This window comes from Piliocolobus tephrosceles, chromosome 3, assembly GCF_002776525.5.
Source record: "Piliocolobus tephrosceles isolate RC106 chromosome 3, ASM277652v3, whole genome shotgun sequence".
Taxonomy (NCBI): domain Eukaryota; kingdom Metazoa; phylum Chordata; class Mammalia; order Primates; family Cercopithecidae; genus Piliocolobus; species Piliocolobus tephrosceles.
This window is the reverse complement of record NC_045436.1, coordinates 67143571-67163567: the sequence shown is the minus strand read 5'-3', so window position 1 is coordinate 67163567 and position 19997 is coordinate 67143571. Positions and strand designations below refer to the sequence as shown.

At 33.6% G+C, this 19997-nt stretch overlaps 1 protein-coding gene across 6 annotated transcripts in view; it reads left to right on the top strand.

Moving 5' to 3' along the window:
* KIAA1109 (KIAA1109 ortholog) overlaps window positions 1-19997 on the top strand; it is a 215483-nt gene that overhangs the window by 117649 nt on the left and 77837 nt on the right. For 5 of the 6 annotated variants that reach the window (XM_023217544.3, XM_023217546.3, XM_023217547.3 and 2 more), the window contains exons 44-52: window positions 20-178; window positions 831-1006; window positions 3066-3241; window positions 6970-7676; window positions 8112-8357; window positions 10329-10422; window positions 11960-12010; window positions 15769-15975; window positions 17512-17750. In XM_023217544.3, coding sequence (XP_023073312.2) covers window positions 20-178; window positions 831-1006; window positions 3066-3241; window positions 6970-7676; window positions 8112-8357; window positions 10329-10422; window positions 11960-12010; window positions 15769-15975; window positions 17512-17750 — 2055 coding nt within the window. The remainder of the gene's footprint in view (window positions 1-19; window positions 179-830; window positions 1007-3065; window positions 3242-6969; window positions 7677-8111; window positions 8358-10328; window positions 10423-11959; window positions 12011-15768; window positions 15976-17511; window positions 17751-19997) is intronic. The other variant, XM_023217545.3, reaches the window with a different exon arrangement.

Below are 19997 nucleotides of genomic sequence, written 5' to 3'. Positions count from 1 at the left end.
ATTACATTTTTTTTTTCAGGAAATACAGTGGCCACTGATATGTTATCTGAACATCCCTTGCTATCTGAGCCATCATCTGTGAGTTTCTATAATTGGATGTCAAATGCTGTGGGTAATCGAGGAAGTGTGGTACAAGAATCTCCTGTTACAAAATCAGGGCACAATAGTCTTCCCACAGGTATTGTGTTATCACATTATTTTGCTTAACTGTCTAAGGGGAATGTATACCAAAATCTTATTTTTCAGAAGATAGGTTAAAAATCTCAAACAAGTACTGCTTGGTTGAAATTGGTCCATTTATATTTATAAGTGTCTTTGATAACATTGTAATTGAGAGAGTAGTAAGCAGTCACTCAGTGTTATTGTTGAAAGGCAAATATGTCAAATATGAGATTGTATATAAAGAGTTTAAAGCTTCCTTTTAATGTGACTGGTTTAAGTGGTAAATGAGAAAATGCAAAGTGTAATTACAACATTATATACTTGACATTACAGAAGACAGCTTTAGTTTATCTAGATCCCTTTGAGACATTATAACTATCATTGTAAACTTTTAGTTACTTAACAAATATTTAATTAAATCTAAAAGAGTATGTATATGTAAGGATAGATAAGGATGATGTGTTCTGAAGAGTTAATTTCATTTTTCACTAATAAATCGTGTCTGTAAAATAACCTAAAGGTATGCATTATTTTTTTTTTCTTTTCAATTTAAACAGTCTTGAAATGGTACTGCTCTACAGGCTTCAAAAGTTTACCCTGCTGTATGCTTTTACGTGTTTCTGTTTTCCAATAATTTACATTTTATTCTTAAAAATTCATTCCATTAGGTGTTGCACCCAATCTTCCTACAATACCCTCAGCCTCAGATTTCAACACTGTCTTGTCTAGTGACCAAAATACTTTGGATGGGACACATTCTCAGCATAGCACCAGTCAGGATGATGTGGCAGGTGTAGAAGAAGCAAACCAAGGGTTTCCTGCTGTTCAGCTTGCTGATGCACAGGTGAGCCAGCCTGTTTTTTTCTAATTATAATAATACCTCCTTAGTCATTACTTAGCAACTGGAACCATCCAGTAGTATGCACCTTGGAATTCTAGTGAGGATATTCCGTACCTGTCTTCCTACAGCCTTCATGCAAAACGGGAGGAGCCTTTTAAAAGTACATGGCTTAATTATAAATGCAAAATAAGTATCTATATGTAATCATTAAATAGAAGAGTCTCATATAGTAACCTTTCTGTTATTTGTAACAAATTGGCTAAGCAACATGAATAGATAATCATACCCTTTGGTTTTTAGTGCTATCTTAAGACTTTATTGAGCGAGCAGTGGGGAAGCATTGATGATTTTAGAGCAGAGAAATAAAGTAACGAAAACTATAGATATAGAAATATTACGTGAGTAGCAAATGTATTAAATTGATTGAAATAGAGAAACTAGTGTTGAAAGGATGAATTATTGAAATAGTTCACCCAATGGTAATGAGACTCTAGGCTTAGATGTTTATGGCTTCAAAAAGGTAAATGAGGATATGGTGAAGGTCTTATTTAACTGATTAAATATTAAATATGGAGAATAAAGAGTGAAATCCTTTAAAACATACTCTTTGGTTTGAGCGGCTAGCAGGCAAATGTGAGAGTGGGACATGGGTCAGAGGAGGCATCGTTTTTTCAGGATAAAGGTGTCTTGAGCATATTTACATACAGCTGTCCCTCAGTATCCAAGGGATTGGTTTCAGGACCAACCCCCTACCCACCCTCTGATCCGCCACCCAGGATACCAAAATCTGTGTTGTGCCCAAGTCCCTTATATAGAATGGCAGATATTTGCATACAACATACATACATCCTTCTATATACTTTAAATGTTCTCTAGATTACTTATAATACCTAATGCAATGTAAATACTACGTCAATAATTGTTATACTGTATTGGGTTTTTATTTGTATTTTTAAATTGCTACATTGTTTTATTGGTTTTTACTTCCTAATATTTTCAATCTGTGGTTGGTTGAATCCTTGGATGGAGAACCCTTGGATATGGAGGGCCAGCTGTACTTGAGAAATTAGGAAGCTCATGATCAAAAACAAAGGAAAGAAGGGTTAGCAGATGGAGCAAAATTAGTAGAAAAATAAGAAGTATTGGAATTTAGAGTCAATTAAAGAGAGAGCTATCTTCCCAAGCACACACAACAAAATGAGGTGACCTAGGACAATCGGAAATATAGGCTTGGCTCTCATTGTGTAAATGGCACTTGTCCATTTAGATAGCGTTTTTTTTTAAGCTTCAGGAAAAGATCACTAAGGTAGAATGTGTAGTGAAAGAGGAGGCTGAGAAAAGCACTGGATAGCACCTATATTTTAGGATGTAGGAGGGGGAAAAGGAACCATGTGGCAGAGGATGAGTAGTCAGAGTGATTGTAGTGCTGTAGCATTGAACACATGTAGTTCTTTCCATTCAGGTTAGTGCTTAGTGTCTGAAATCCAGTTAACTAGAGATTTAACCAGAATAATGTATTTCCATAAGCATGTGTGATACTTAAAATGTAAAGGAAGTTCTCTGAAGGTAAATTTTAAATGACTGTTACAACCAGGTGCTTCCATTTAAAAATAGGCCAGATATTCATAACATTTATAATGTTTTTATATTAACACAGGAAGTTGAAAACTTTGTGAACCTTATAAGTTTTTTTTTTTTTTTTTTTTTTTTTTGTAAATGGAAACACAATAGAAATTCATACCTGTTTTAAAAGCAGGACGTAGAATGATTTAACTAATTCATAATTTTATTTTCCTTGTACTTTCAGACACTCAGGTAGGATCAAAGAATCTGTGTCCTTATTTATTATTAATTTGAAGATGAGTGGCCTATAATGGGTACTAAAAATATTAAATTTTAAGTAAAGTTAGAGTCAATTATACGAGACCATTTTTTGCTTCACACTGTGATACTAATATGTACTGAGGTAGGGTAAGAAAAATAGCTGCATTTTTCTATATGTAATTTCTACAGTAAATGATAAGCTGTAATTTGAGCTAATATGAATGTTAATGTCTTTTAGGTTGTTTTCAAGCCTCTTCTGAGTCATACAGGGATCCAGTCACAGGATACAATGCCACTCTGCTACCGAATGTACTTTGGAGAACACCTTTCATTTTCAGGGACTTTGGACTGCCTCAGAGCAGATATTGTGGACTCTGACACAGCCAAAGAGAGAAAAGGCAAAAGAGCAAGAAGGTGTCTTTTGCATTTTTGTGTATAATTTTGTGCAAGAATTATAATACGTTTGTTTTTTAACATGACTTTCTTGTAATCCAAATGAGAAAGTAATTTTAATATGCTTATGAGAAGATAATTACCTTTTAGTAAAAGTAGTGGCCACATTTTCTTATTAATAACTAGTTGCATTTATCAACAGATTATGAGGCCTATTTTTAGGCATATTTTTGAACCATGTTAGCACATAGATGAGGGTCATATATATTGATATATGCACTTGCCCTTTATTTACTTGGCTCTTGTAATAGTGGAATTTTTATGATCTTGAAGGTTCTGAGTTGACTCATGTCAGGTAGTATTTTTGTATCAGAAACAAGTCATATTGAGAGTCTAGCCCTCAGAAACAAATAGAAATGTAGCATAGTGAAAGTTAAGAACCGTCTTTTGCTGTTATTTTATATTATCATGGATGGTTCTTCAGTTTCTTTAGTGTTTACATAGGAAATAATATACCACTAACAGGATTTGAGTAATATTTTGGGTACTTGGAATTTTACTTTGAGGTGGGCCTTAAATGGATAGAAATAGTAGAATATGAAGATACATGGCATTCATGACAAGAGGTTTCTGTAGTATTGTTTCTTTCATCCTTTTTGTGTTTTTGCAAGGTGGTAAATTAAAGTACTTGTGTCCGATATATAGCTAAGTAAAATATATTTTTCATTTGAAACATTTCTATTTAAATTTTAAATAATTTAACAAAAGTTCTTGCTTTTCACAATAGTCTTGTACCATAACAATGACTGTACAAGCTGAAACTGCAAAGCAATTTTAATAATCAGTGGAAAAAATTACTTTTGTGACCTTGATAGTATTTGTCAGAACATTAAAAATGTACTTACTGTTTATTATAAATGTATAGGAAAATGAAAAATAAAAGTAAAACTGATATTTAGTACATTGGAATTTAAAATGTTAGAAACACTGACAATTAAACTATTTTATTTATTTGTAAAAACTTATCAAAGGGTAGTTTGAAAGGTCCAGTCCTTCTTATGATATAACATACAATACAGAACAAGCAGCTTTTGTGTGCCTTGGCAAAACGTCGAACTCCTTTGTATGTATGGATCAGTTTTCAACATTTTATGCTTTACACTTTCAATGTCATGAAATCATCTTTGATTCTCTTTACTATGAAGTTTTTTGTCAGCATCACTTCCTCTGGGATATCTTCATCCTTTCTGTCATGGCCACTTTCCTCTTTATGTCAATAATTTTGCCTCCACTGAGTTTTTCTGGGTATCAACACTTTCATGGTTGGCTCTTTCTTCCATAACACCATTCAATTGATTTTCCCTACCAGTATCTTCATTTTTAGTTTCTTTGCTGCATCTTCATTTTTGTTGTCCAATTCCCTCATTTGATTATTCATTTTTGTAAAATGTTATGGGGATTTATTACAGAGAGAGAGACAAGGGGGCAACACAAGTAACTACATGCTATGCTTTGTGTGCATGAACTGAACAACAGGTATGCTTCAACTAGTCACTATCACTGACACATTTTGAAGTGATGTGATTAGTCAGTGATCACAATGCACATCTGTTGTTTTGTACTGACTTGTGGGCTGAAGAGCGAGCCATAAGTTTGTACTTTATGCAGTTTTCACAGTAAGTCTTAGTTACAAATTTGTATCATGGTATTGGGAGACTTGTTATTTAAGTAAAGCACAGTAACTGAAATTTTAAAGTATTGGAACCATCAAATCCAGACCCCAAACATTAATACCTACACATACTGTCTATTTAGGGTTAAAATATCTGAGCTAAACTTGTATTTCTATTTGCAAGAGCCAGCTTTCATACAAATATATCCATTTATATATAAATATGTTTATATATATATACACATACAGTATATAAGTTTCATATATATAACTAGGTTATATATAATTCAATTATATATAGTTTATATGTAATAGGTTATATATAGAGATATAGATTATATAAATAAAATTATACCTATAGCCTATGTATTGGCCTAGTAAATCCCATATAATACTGCCACAGACTAGATCTTCATTTGAGCACACAAGTCTTTTGAGTGAGAGCTTCTTTGAGTGATTTTGTGAACTTCATTGCCTTTGGTCTAGCTGAACTTGACATTCCTTTTAATTTTTCTGCTACCATGTCAGCTCCAAATGCTCCACATTCTTACAATTAACTTATGATTAATTTTTATTTCTCAGATCTCCTGTAATTCTATCTTAAGCTCTTATTTATTTGGAGACCTTCACCACAATATACTTTTCCCAGCCATTAATTTCAGTATTGTCTGGATTTTTTGTTTGTTTTCGTAGCAGATTGTTCATTCTGCTAACTGTTGCATATTAGTTTGGGGTTACAGTTTCTTGTATGGATATGTATAACTCTTCTACTACTTTGTAAAGCCAGGGCAGTTATTAAATATTTAGCATAGAATCTGGCATGTAGTAAGTCCTTGTAAGTAATAGTTTCTTTGTCTCTTTGCTGTCTCTAGTAAAAGTAGCTGCACTTATCGGGGACCTATGTTTTACAATTTTAATTGTAACTTTGGCTCTGCAGTGCCCATGTCAGGCTTTTACTTGTCAGGCAAATTATTATTATGGTATAGCCATTTTCTTTTTCTCTTTTATTTGAATCTCCCCTCTTTAAGATTTTCTTACTACTCTTACGTGTTTTAGATTCTTGTTTTTGCAATTGTGGATTATTTTCATCTCTTTTTAGTCTTCTGTCTTCTATCTGTTCTAATTCTCAAAATCAAGTTTTTCCTTCTCTGACCATATGCTTAGTTGGCATTGATTGTACACTTCCTGTAAGTTTGTGCATTTATATGAATTACACTACAATGAGGCATTTTTCTTATTAATTAATACTAGTATTCATTAAGGAATTACTGCTCTGTAGTTATAAATTCTTTAAGTTAAATGCAGAATATCAAAGCAGCATCTGATTTTTTTCTTTTTGTTACAGAAAAAACTCCCATATCTGCACATTCATAGTGTGCATGGAAGAAGAGGGAAAAAATACCTTTTTACAGTTTTGTTTCCGGATTTATTGTTATTATTGGTAGTTAGTTTATAGAAATTTGAGACATTTTTGACTTTCTATATTAACATTTACTATAATAGTCTTACATGAAAATCTTTAGATAAGCAGGAGGATTTGCCAATATAATTTTTATATCAGATTTTAAGGTTTTGTGTGCGTGTGTATTTCTAATTTTTGTTTCAATTGCTTTTCCTCTTAGCTTTCAACTTAGCATGAGGGTTTCCTATCTAATATCAACTAAAATTATGTTACATATGAATAAATTAGATACATGATTATAGAAGGTGAAGGGATGGTTAAGTGAGGTATCCTAATTGATCTATAATTAATTCTAAATTCCAATACTCTATGGCAGTACCATCAAATGACAACAAAAGTTGTTTCATCACTTCAGGGAAATCATTTCTTGACATAAGAAGACTGATTTTGACTTGTTAGTTTTAGAATAAGATTAAGTAGGAAGACTTAAGGCCCACCTTCGAACTATAAAAAGCCTGGCCTAGTGAAAAAGCATATTTTACTGGTTTGCTTGCTTAAAATTATTTAAGACTCACATTTTACCTTGGAGATGATTTTGCTTATAAATTAATAAAGATGTATGTTTCTGGAAAAATGGAAGAAAAACCTTGTCCTTTTTTTATTTCACATTTTTAGGCAAGGCCATGTGAATCTTCCTCCACTTGAGTTCAAACCGGCATTAATGTTGGGAACCTTTAGCATCAGTGCTGTTGTAATGGAAAAGTCTGTGTGTACCCCTCAGAACTCTACCAGTGCCCTTTCTTTTCATGATCTCAGCAAGCGGTATTATAACACCTTTCACTGCAACTTTACTATTTCCTGTCAGTCAATAAGCCAGCATGTAGATATGGCTTTGGTTCGTCTTATTCATCAGTTTAGCACAATGATAGATGACATCAAAGCAACACAGACTGATATTAAACTTAGCAGATACACAGCGGGATCTGCTTCCCCAACACCTACCTTCAAAACCAGAAAACATCGGGACTTTCGTTCATCTGACTTTAGCCGCAGTTCTAGAGGAAGTCTTAATGGTGGCAATAGAGTAAATAATGCAAAGAACAAACGGACCAACAATGAGAATAACAAAAAGGAATCTCGAAACAAGAATTCATTAGGAAGATCTGAAAGAAGAACATCAAAAGTGTCTAGGAAAGGTTCAAAAGATGTGGTGGATCACATGACTATTCATATGGATGACTCTGATTCAATTACAGTGTCAGAACAAAGTGAGCCTTCAGCTGAGTGCTGGCAGAATATGTATAAATTGCTTAACTTCTATTCACTTATCTCTGATCCAACAGGAATATTGGAAAAGTCTTCAGAAACATTTGGACCAGCAGGTAACAGACATTTTTATGTTTTAAAAATTTCTGTTTAGAATAACAATAATACCAAAGAAGCAGAAGACTTTTCATCATGTTTTCTTAATGTTGTAAGTGGATAATTGAAATGGAGAGAAATTGTCTGTCAACAGGCAATAAAATAGTAATGGAATTCAGATATCCTGCCACCATACTTCCCATCCTTTTAAACTCTTACATGGTATGTTCTTAAAGGGATTTAGACAGACCTGATTTAAAATATCTGGCTCTATTATTCACTTTCAGTAGGAACTTGGAAAAATGCTGAAGAAATTTTTAATCATTTTGTTGGGGAATAAGAGAAAGAGGACTGGTTGGGAGTGTGAAGGAAAGAAAGGAAAGACAACGTTTGGAATGTTCTTCCATTTTTCAGTCTTCCTATCTAAAATTGTATATTTTCATTTACTTATAAAGGAGTTCGGAGCCCTACAGAGCCAACATGTAAAGTTGTGTTTGAGAATGAACAAGACAACAGCAGTTTGACTAAGACGCAGAGGAAACGTAGCTTGGTAACTTCTGAACCTCAGCATGTTACTCTAATAGTGTTTGGGATTGGCATGGTGAACCGCACACACCTAGAGGCAGATATTGGTGGACTAACAATGGAATCAGAACTGAAGAGGATCCATGGCAGTTTTACTCTTAAGGAAAAAATGAAAGGTATGAATGATTTTTCTAATAAAGTGCTATGTATACATAATAATCAGTGCTACTTTTCTGAAGGAAACCACTGCCATGTCTCCAAAATTCCTACTTAGCAATTTTTTTTTCCCCAGAAAAATTGGACTTCCCAAATTCTGAGATACCAAGAACTTTGTTGTAATTGAGTATCAGTGAATTGAGGCAGCTTTGATGTCTAAATATTTTAGCACATAAATATTGAACCAATATACCTATACTCAGTGACATTTATTCTTTATCTTTTAATATCAACTACTAAGATGTCTCTAAAGGCAGAAAATTTTACCAAAATAATGAAATTTATGAAAAATTTGCTTTTGTTACTACCATAGAAATCTTATAATCTAATACTAAATATCTCTATAAAAAGAAATCCCTTTAGTTGATACAACATTTCATAGATTAGTGAAAACATACCATTTATCTTGAGAATGATTACACAAGGTGTGATGTTTTATCAAATCCAGGAGCCCATCAGTTTTAAGATGCACTATTATTTTATGTATCACAAAGAAAATACCACTGCCAGATATGGTCAGATGCCATTGATTATAAACTGCATCCCACTTTCAGAGATGCTAAAATAAAAAAGCAAATGTTTCTTAGACTTGGTGGATACAGCAATACAGTTGCAGAGATTCTTTTGGCAGCAATGATTATATAAAACCAGTGTGTTTTTTTTTTTCTGGTTGTGAAAATAACCTGACAGATTATATTACATGAGAAAAAGAAGTTATCAATCACCATGTGTTTTTATTGTTAACTTTATGATTGAGAAATTTGTAAGGTCGAATCAAAACTTACTTTGAACCTACATTTTGTTACATATCCTTTTTTACCTGTTTTGTTTTGTACCCTGAACATTTATTATTTACTCAAAAACTAATTTTAAATTTGAGGATTATGTACTTGGGGTTGACATGGTGAACCATACACACGGTTCTCTGAAAAAATTAGATGGACTGACTGTAAAGAAAATTCTCTGCAGAAATTAGATGGACTGACTGCAAATTGCTGAGAGAAATAATAACACACCAGCCTTCCTTGGAAATATCACAAAGGATGTAAACAATACACAAACATCCAGATGTCTAAGTTGATTAAAAAAAAAAAAAATTTGTCAGTTTTTTCACGTGTTTAGCTAAAGTTAAGAATGGCCATACTCATTTTTGGTGAGAATTAGAGAAACGGACATTTTTATTCACTTTTAAATTGATATAAATAGGTTTAACCTTCCTGAAGGTTAATTTAATAGTTTTTATCAGTAGCCAATTTATCTTTTGACTCAGCAATTAGAGGTCTGCAAACCTAGGTAGAAGAAATGATCACAATTGTGTGAAAAGTTATCTGTACAAAGCAGCAGCCAAGTGTCTGGCATTAAAAAATTGGTTATTTTTATAAACAAACATATGCCAGTTTACAATTTACCCATTAAAATTATACTGCAGAATTTATTAATACGAACAATAATGCTAAGTGAAAAAAGTAGGCAAAATTGTTTATGTGATTTCATTTTTTAAGTAATTAAAATATTTAAACCCTCCATTAAAATCACAGGAATTATATGGACCAAGAGTGCTGGTTTATGTGGTTTCTTTTTCCTATTTTTAAAAATTTTCCAACTTTTCTGCAGTAAGTATTATTTCTGAGATTTAAAATGCCATTAGGCTATGTCATGCCAGTAGACTAATGCAGGAATAGCATATCGAAGTGTATACTGTGCATTATTGCAATTTTGACATTTAATACGTATGTATGTATTAAATGCAGAGAAATAAAAAACTAAGGAAATTTTTTAAAAAGTAGCTCTGAAATTGTTGAACCAAATTTACCATAACTTTAAAATTATCTTTTGCTACTGAATATATTATGAATAAAATGTAATTTTAATATGAAATTCAGGTATCTTATATCTAGAATTCAAATAAATATTTTTTTCTCATATTTAAGATGTTTTACATCAAAAGATGACTGAGACTTGTGCTACTGCTCATATTGGTGGGGTTAATATTGTGCTGCTTGAAGGGATTACACCAAATATACAGTAAGTATGTCAGTTTTTATTTTCTTACACTTACAGTTTTAGACAAAACTTGAAATTCTTTAGATAAACATGCTGATTTTTGAGGTTTATATATACAGTCTCAGTTCCCAGATACTAAGAATTCTGACTGTCCTTGAGAATATCACCAAATAAAATATTTTAGAAAAATACTTTTTGTCTTCCTAAAATTGGTAGTATATACCTTCATTCCTAACTTCCATTCAGCAGAGCAGTTTCATTTTAACTATAAAACAGCCTTGATAATTTAGGTCAGATTTTCAGAATTTGCTGTTTCTTAATATTATGGCTAGCTAATGTTGTGCTACTGTTATCCTGTAACACATCCAAAATGACTAATAGAGAATTTGGTTCAGGGTTATAAAAATTAAGTATTAGTCCCAGATTGACTAAGAAATATGATATGTTACAGCTCTAATAATATTTTAAAAATCTGAATAATGTGCTAGCTACCTTGGGGAATATTTCCTGAAATGGATGTTTATTAATAGGCCATAGCTTTCTCCAGTGAGTTTTGGCCAAAATCAGCAGCCTCAGACAGGGCCCATTCTCAAGACTTCCTGGAGACTGTCTCAGGTTTGGTTTGGATCTATAAGTGTAGAACCAAAGACTATATATTTCATAATAGCTGCCTACTATCCAGATCACATTTCCTGAGAAGTCTTTTCAAGAAAGGCAGGAAATTCTGGTGGTTGTGAGAGATGAGATCTTTTTTTGTTCATTCAATATAGGAGAAGGGCTTCTTATTATGTATTAATTACAATATTATTAAGGGCCTACTGTGGGCCAGGAGCCTCACCTATATTATTTTATTTAATCCTCACTGCAATTTTGGGAACCGGGGTGGTTTAATCCACCTTTACAGAACAATAGATTGAGGTTCAGAAAGATCAACATAGTGCCTAAAATACTTAATACAGTCAGTAAGAAGAGATGCCTGAATCTATACTCTCCACCTTATGATCCTTCTACTGAAAGTCATAGACCATGGATTCCATGATTCTTTCATTTACTCTAAATTTGAATTACCATGGGTACGTTACCTTCAGAAAGTAAACTAAATTTCTTTAGGTGTCCCATGAGTTTTATTTACTCTATCCTCCTGGATCTCTTCTCTTCATTATTTATTATCTCTAAAGAGAAGGACATCCAATAGTCTTTAACCTTGTAAAACATAATGTTTATAAAACAGATTTTTGATAAAATATTATATTGCTGATATTTCTTGCTCTTTTTTTCCCCCAAGTAAAGATCCCTTAACTGTTTTATTTGAAAAATAAAAGTTATTTATTAGTTACTGCCAAGCTTGTAGTGTATTCTTTGGTATTTCATTTTCAGTTGCAATGAAAAGAACATGGAATAGAAAAAAATAGTTCAAATGGTACTTTAATGGAACATTTTTAGAGTGGGAAATTAGAAAAGCTTTCCAGATGATTGGTCATATTGTAACTAATTTGTGCATGAATGTTTATTTGCCTCCTTTTTGTTTTCCTGCTTTCTCTTGACTCTTCATCTGTAGACTGGAGGATTTTCCTACATCTCCTACAAGTACAGCCAAACAAGAGTTTCTGTATGTCATATTATTCTTTTTCATGGCTTTGTGATTACTGTAGTATTGAATAGTTTTTAAAATATTTAAATTATTTTCATGGCTGTGAATTATTTAGTTATTGTTTCGTAGCTGTAATATAGACCCTTTTATATACTAGATTAAAGTTTACTGGTAATCAAAGAAAACACAGGTAAGGGCTGCTTTTTTGGTAATTCATACTTTGTCTGTTGTTGACAAGTTGTAACACTGTAGCTGTGTGTTGCTTGTGCCTTTTCAGATATGTTACTGTTAAAATTTCTATGATCAAAGTACTTAATTTTTGATATAATGGAAGCTTAAAAAATTCACTTTGCAAGAAAGAGTTTTCACTAATTGTAGAAATAATTATTAAAACACTAATAATAAAACATCTGTACATCTCAACCTTATAATTCTGTATTTAAGATGGGGAGAGTTGACTGCTCTGTTAATAGATTTTAATGGCCTTTACTATATGTAAATATGTGTTTAATTTCATTCAATAGATGAATGCTATTCACATCTAGAGAGCCATTTGCATGTCAGCACCATCTGCGTGTGTTCTGGCTTATGTTGAAACTGAACTTGAAATACTGGTATTAAACAATGGTTTTAATTATTATACTGTTAGAAATGATTCAAAATTCAGTAAGTAGTCAGCATTCCAGAGCCTACCTTCATGCTGACTAGGCCAATTACATAAACTACCGCCTCCACCCTCTGGTGATCGTCTCCGAGAAATAGTGTCTAGCGGAAGAAAAAAGTATACCTCTCTAGTAATTGGTTTTGAATTTTATATAATACCTAGATTTTGCTGTTTATAAATAATCAAGACCTCTGATAAAGCTACTGTTAGGCTTTTCAAGGTTTATCCTAATAAAAGTTAAATGTGATGAACTGGTTCTTCATATCCTTGAGACTATAAATAATTGGCAAATTTTCTGCAGCCCAGCACAGATTAATGTATGTAAACTGGCCTGTAATTAATATGAAGTAATGTATTTTGTGTATTTTGACAAATTTACTGATTGTCAATAATCATTTGCCCATTTGAAGGATCACATTTATATTAGAAGTTATTGGAGCAGAGCTGGGAGGATTGCTTGAGGCCAGGAGTTTGAGACCAGCCTGAGCAACATAATGAGACCCTGTCTCTACAAAAAATTTAAAAACAAATTAGCTGGGCAGGGTGGCACGTGTCTGTAGTCCCAGCCACTTGGGAGACTGAGGCGGGAGGATCACTCGAGCCCAAGAGGTCCAGGCTGTGGTGAGCTATGATAGTGTCACTGCACTCCAGCCTGGGCAACAATGAGACCCCATCTTTAAAAAACAAATATGTATGTAAGGGTGTGTGTATGTGTCAAAGACGACTTCATTATGGCTTCTACATAAATGTCCTATCATATCCTATCTGTGGAATTCCACCGTTGTAGTGGTAGAAGTCATTCTTTTGCTTTACTTCTTTCTGCTCTTTCATTTCACAAATATTTGGCAAGTGTCTGTTATCTTCTAGGAACTGTTCTAGGCATTGGAAAGAGCAAAAGAAATCAAGAAAGATAATATCTTAGCTTTATGTCTGTACTAGTAATTAAAGGATACCAATTCTTAACGAAAAGTAATAGCCTTGCTCATTATGAATCAAACTTTTATTATTTGTTTACCACTCATCGAAAATGAAAAGCAGAAAATACAAGTTACACTTCCTCCTTCCTATCAATTTCTTGTAACATAGTGGATGACTGTTATTCTAATTTCTTTGACTCCCTAATTAGATTTTAAGAAGTATAGTGAAAATTGTTTTTCTTTTCATATTCAGTGTCTGTATAATGGTTGTACAGATCTCTAAAATAAGGTGGAGAACAAAAGAGTTCTGAATGGGGGTAAAATAAAAAGTGGAATGTTGTGTGTCTATGTGTGTAATAGATCTTGTTCATGTTTTTACTTACATGTGAGCATATACTTATTTTCTTCTATAGATTCTTCCTATTAAAGAAATTAAACACTATTCAGTGCAAATAGTATAAAATATATTAATATTTTTAGATAACATTGTTTCTTCAATGTATAATTTAAATACATGAAAATTTTTAAGTCGTTTTAGTTCATTCAGTTATGAGGGGGCTTCACAAACTGTGGAAAATGGAATTAAAACATATAAACTTTATTTCCCAACATAAGCTCCATCAAGTTCAAGACACTTTTCTAATCAATGATACCAGCCATTTATTCCATCGCTAATGAACAGAGGGTCCCATGACAGTGCAGTCTTTTTTACGTTAACTGAAGAGAAATGGGTACCCTTTAAATTTTTTTTTTTTTTTTTTGAAATTAGGAAACAAAAAAAAAAGTCAGAAGGAGCCAAATTAAGATGTAAAATGGATGCCTACTGATTGCCCATCAAAACTCTTAACAGAATTGCTCTTGTTTGACAAGAGGAATGAGCGAGAGCATTGTTGTGGTGGAGGACTGGTAAAGCTTTCCCAAGCATTTTTCTAGTAAAGCTATGGCTACCTTTCTCAAAACACTCTTATAATAAGCAGATGTTGTCATTCTTTGGCCCTCCAGAAAGTCAACGAGCAAAATGCTTTGAGCATCCCAAAAAACTGTTGCCATGACCTTTGCTTTTGACTGGTCCACTTTTATCTGCCACCCATGCTGGAGTGCAGTGGTGCAATCTCAGCTCACTGCAATCTTGGTCTCCTGGGTTCAAGCAGTCCTCCCACCTCAACCTCCCAAGTAGCAGGGACTAAAGGTATGTGCAACTACACCCAGCTAATTTTTGTATTTTTTCTAGAGATGGGGTTTTGGCATGTTGCCCAGGCTGATCTCAAACTCCTGAGCTCAAGGGATCTGCTCACCTCACTTTCTCAAAGTGTTGGGATTACAGGTGTGAGCCACCATGCCCAGCCATGACTGGTCCACTTTTGATTTGACTGGACCACTTCCACTTCTTTGTAGCCATTGCTTTGATGTACTTTATTTTTGGTATTGTACTGGTAAAGCCATGTTTAATCTCCCATTACAGTTCTTTGAAGAAATGCTTCAGGATCTTGATCTCACTTGTTTAAAATTTCCGTTGAAAGCTCTGCCTTTGTTGGGAGTCGATTTGGGAGCAATGGTTTTGGCACACATCGAGTGGAAAAGTTTGCTCAACTTTGAGTTGTTAGTCAGAATTGTGTAAGCTGAATCAGTTGAAGTTGTCTATGGTGTTGGCTGTTGTTTGTGCTGTTAATTGCTGGTCCTCTTCAATTAGGCACAAAGAAGATAAAATTTTTCCTAGCAAATTGATACTTGGTTTGCCATTGTGGTCTTCATCAAGATTGTCTTGTCCCTTCTTGAGTTATCCATTCGTAAACTGCTAATTGCTTTGGGAGATTATCCCCAAAGGCTTTTTGTAGAGCATCAATGATTTCGCTATAATTCCACCCAAACTTCACCATAAACTTGATGCTTGTTCTTGCTTCAATTTTAGCAGAATTCATACTGTTTTGATAGGGGCTCTGTCAAACTGATGTCTTATCCTTCTTAGTACATTAAAGAAGATCCTGTTTGCATGTTTTAACAAGTGAATATGAGTTTATTTTGGTGCAAAATGATTCTGAAATCTACATGTAGTTTTTTTATAATATACATTTTCCATGAACTTTTTGAAGACCTCTCAAATTTATAGGTATTTTTCTTGCTCTCAATATTTTTTCAAAATTTCTCTTTACTTGGCTGTTGGCTGTATTTTAATGGTCCTCTTTCTCTATTGATAGAACTGTAGTGAAATGTAGTATTGCCAAGTCCCAAGCCCTCTACAGTGCCCAGAGAGGGCTGAAGACAAACAATGCTGCTGTGTTCAAAGTAGGAGCTATCAGCATCAACATTCCTCAGCACCCTGCCACCTTACACAGCATGATGGTTCGAAGTTCTCACCAACTATCTAAACAAATCTCAGACCTAATCAGACAACCTTCTACAGTGTAAGTTATTTTATTTGTTTACATTCTGTGATTCCATATACTACCTCAGGATATTCTTTGCTGCATTAACAAAAGTTTGGAGGGAGATGATGAGTTACTTCTAAGTATCAACCATTATGGACAGTGGAGCAAGAGGAGAGTAGCCAATCGTGATCATGTGAGAATGACATTTGATAGCATTAAAGTACAGTGTCATCACTGCAATTGTCAGTGTTCCATATTGCATAAACAAAGCTTAAGAGATCCTAGAGATTTGTGAGTATTATAAGAGGTACTAATAAAAAGCAACTTGATGAATTCCAGGACCATGTCAATCCTTGTTTACTTTGAATTCATTGGAAATTTATGACTGCACAGGTTTAAGAACGTATAGTAGTGATCATTTATGTCCCAAGGCAGCATTTGACCATGCCACATAAATACTTTAAAGGGCAGTAAATTTGAGCATTAACCTTTATTCCCTATGTCTATAGCCTTTGTTCATGCATCTTCGCTGCTGAGCCTTATTCATGGTCTCCATAAACTGTAACTAATAAAAATACATGGTGGCAGGCATCTGTAATCCCAACTACTTGAGAGGCTGAGGCAGGATAATCGCTTGAACCCGGGAGGCGGAGGTTGCAGTGAGCCAAGATCACACCATTGCATTCCAGCCTGGGCAACAAGCGAAATTCCATCTAAAAAAAAAAAAATACATGTAAAAGGTTACAAAGTTGTCTTACGTTTTATTTCCCACATCCTATAAAGTGGGAAAACATTAGTGTGTCTTTTGAAGGTGTCTTAAAGCTGATTTTTCCAGTTGTTCTATCTAAATCTTTAATTCTGATACAATGTTTAATCATGGCTGAAGTTGACTAAGTAGTGAAAATTTAAATGTTTTTCCTCTGAACAGAAATATGGAATCCAGAATGTATAAATTTTAGTTTTAAAATGCTCCAAGAAACTTTTCCTTATTATAATATATTATCCATATAGTAGTTGAAAAATTAGACCCTGGAGTCAGACTGATTGGGTTTAAATCCTAGTTTCAGCACTCTAGCTATGCTTCCTCATTTGCAACGTGGAGACAGTAGTACCTATTTAAAGTGAGATAAATGAGACAAAGCACACAGTGCACTAAGAAGAGTACCTGGCACTCAAATTGTTGTTATTATTGTTATTGTTGGAGTTCGTGTTGTCATTCTTAACAGTGGTAGTAGTAGTGGCAATAATATCAGTAGTAGTGTGTAATGGTTAAGTCACGGAATTTGGAATCAGACAAATCTGAGTTTCAATCCCAGTTCTGCAATACTGTTAAGAATCACCTTGGCAGTATAACATTCTAGGAGTTTTACATTGTTATTACTTCTTGTCTACTTTTCCATATCATCATTGTTCAACATCTGTTTTAGAAAGTCTGAATATGATCTGATATTGGAAAGAAAACATCTATTCACAGTATATATTTGCTATTTTTCACTGAGAAATCCAATGATTTTCTACAATAAAATGGTAGCTCCTGTGTTTATTTTTTAATTATTATTTTTTGCTTTCTAGCCCACAGCCTGTAAAAGAAGATATTGCAACCCCACTACCCTCTGAAAAAACCCCAACAAGTGTTAATCAAACTCCTGTTGAAACAAATGAATTTCCTCAGCTACCAGAAGGCTTAGAAAAGAAGCCTATTGTTCTTAAATTCAGTGCCATGTTAGATGGTATAGCCATTGGAGCAGCACTTTTACCGTCTCTGAAAGCAGAATACAAGATGGGAAGAATGAGAAGTCATGGAATGACAGGTAATATTGAATTCTGAATTCACTCTCTTAAAATTCATGATTTCTTTGAGAAATTAGTAGTATCTTGATAAAAAGGTAAATTTGGTTTTATAGATATTATAAGTAATTTTGATTATAACATTTAAAGTTCATTAATGATGTTCTCTAGTCAAGTAAAAATATCAATCCCCCACCCCAGTACCTTGAATGGCCAGAGTGAACTCTTTTGAACTCCATAAAATTATTTAACTATGGAGGCCATTTCTCCAGTTTAAACTTTAGTTGAATAAATCAACCCATTTCTACATCTGTTAAGTTTTCAATAGACTGAATAACTTGTTTTATTTTCACATTGGGTTCATTTAGCTTAAATCAGAAGTCATTTATTTCTTCAAAACAGCTAATTCTATATGGTATTGTGACCCTTCTATTAATATATCCTATCTCAAAATTCCTTGCTTTTAACATTATGGAATTTATCATATATACAAAAGCATGAAATTATACATATACACATTTTAAAGAATAAGTACTGTGAACTCACCAACCCACAATACAACCTAGGAACTGGCACATTACCAATACTTTGAAGCCTTCTTTGGCTGGGTGTGGTGGCTCACACCTATAATCACAGCACTTTGGGAGGCTGAGGCAGGTGGATCACCTGAGGTCAAGACTTCAAGACCAGCCTGGAAAACATAGCAAAACCCCATCTCTGTTAAAAATACAAAAATTAGCTGGGCATGGTGGCAGGAACCTGTAATCCCAGCTACTCAGGAAGCTGTGGCAGGAGAATCTCTTGAATCCGCGAGGCGGAGGTTGCAGTGAGCTGACAGTGTGCCACTACACTCCAGCCTCAGCGACAGAGTGAGACTTCATCTCAAAAAAAAAAAAAAAAAAAAAAAAAAAGCCAGTCTTCATTTCTCATGGAATTACTACTATCATGAATTTTGTCTTACCCATTCTTTTGCTTGCCCATATAGTTTTACCATATATGTATATACTCATAAATGATTTAAAGTTTGCTTTTAGCTGTTTTGAACTCTGTTTATACGGAATCTCACATTTTTTAACTAGGAATTTTTTTATTTGACTAAGAGCTCCTTACATGTTTATATATATAAAATGCCAGTTGATGGTCCTTTTTTTTGCTTACTTTGCCATTGAGTCATTTATATTTTTCTTGATTCACAATAATTCTTCATAAATTCTATATATTAACTCATTGATATTATATGTTTATATGTTGTCACCTAGTTGGAGGCTTATCATTTAACTTTTTAATCAGCAGACATTCTTCATTTTAATGTAATTGAATTTACCATTATTTTTCCTATATGATGTGTATTTTTATATCCTGAAGAAATGCTTCTCTTCCTAGGATAATAAAGATATTCTGATACATTTTTTCTTGAATGTTTTGAGTTTTGCTATTCATATTTAAGTTTTTAATCTATCTTAATCAATTATTATTGTTCTTAGATTTGGCATGGGGTAGTATATAACCAGTGATCATTGTATATAACCAGTGATCTCAGCATCACTTATTAATTTATTGTTTTTTTTTAGTGATATATAATCCAAAAATTAGTCACACATTAAGTGTTATTTTTAACGTGGGGAGTCTGAGTTTTCTATTCTGCTTCATTGATCTCTTTGCACCAGTATCATATTGCTGCCTGACTTTTTCAGGAATTGTCCTGGCTATTTTTGGTCCTTTGCTCTTTCATATACGTTTTTTTATTTTTTTGAGACAGGGTCTTGCTTTGTTGCCCAGGCTGGAGGGCAGTGGCATGATCATAGCTCTCTGCAGCCTTGACCTCCTCAAGTGATCCTCCAGTCTCAGCCCTTTGAGTAGCCAGGACTATAGGCATGCACCACCACATCTGACTAATTTTAAAACTTTTTGTGGAGATGGTGGGATTTCACTGTGTTGCCTAGGCTGGTGTCAAACTCCTGGCCTCAAGCTATCCGCCTGCCTTGGTCTTCCAAAGTGCTAGTTACAGGCATCAGTCACCATGCCTGGCCTCATAAACATTTTAGAATCAGTTTGTTAAGTTCCCTAAAAAAGCCTGTTTAGATTTCTGTAAGAACTTAATTGAATCTATAGATTTATTTGGGGAGAAATGACAACTAAACAATATTTAACCTTCCTTTTCCTAAGTCTTACTTCTCTGTTAAGTCTTCTTTAATGTTTTTGTGTAAAGTTTAAAATTTTTCTACTTAAAGATTTTTGTGCATCTTTTACAAGATGTATTTATTTAGATA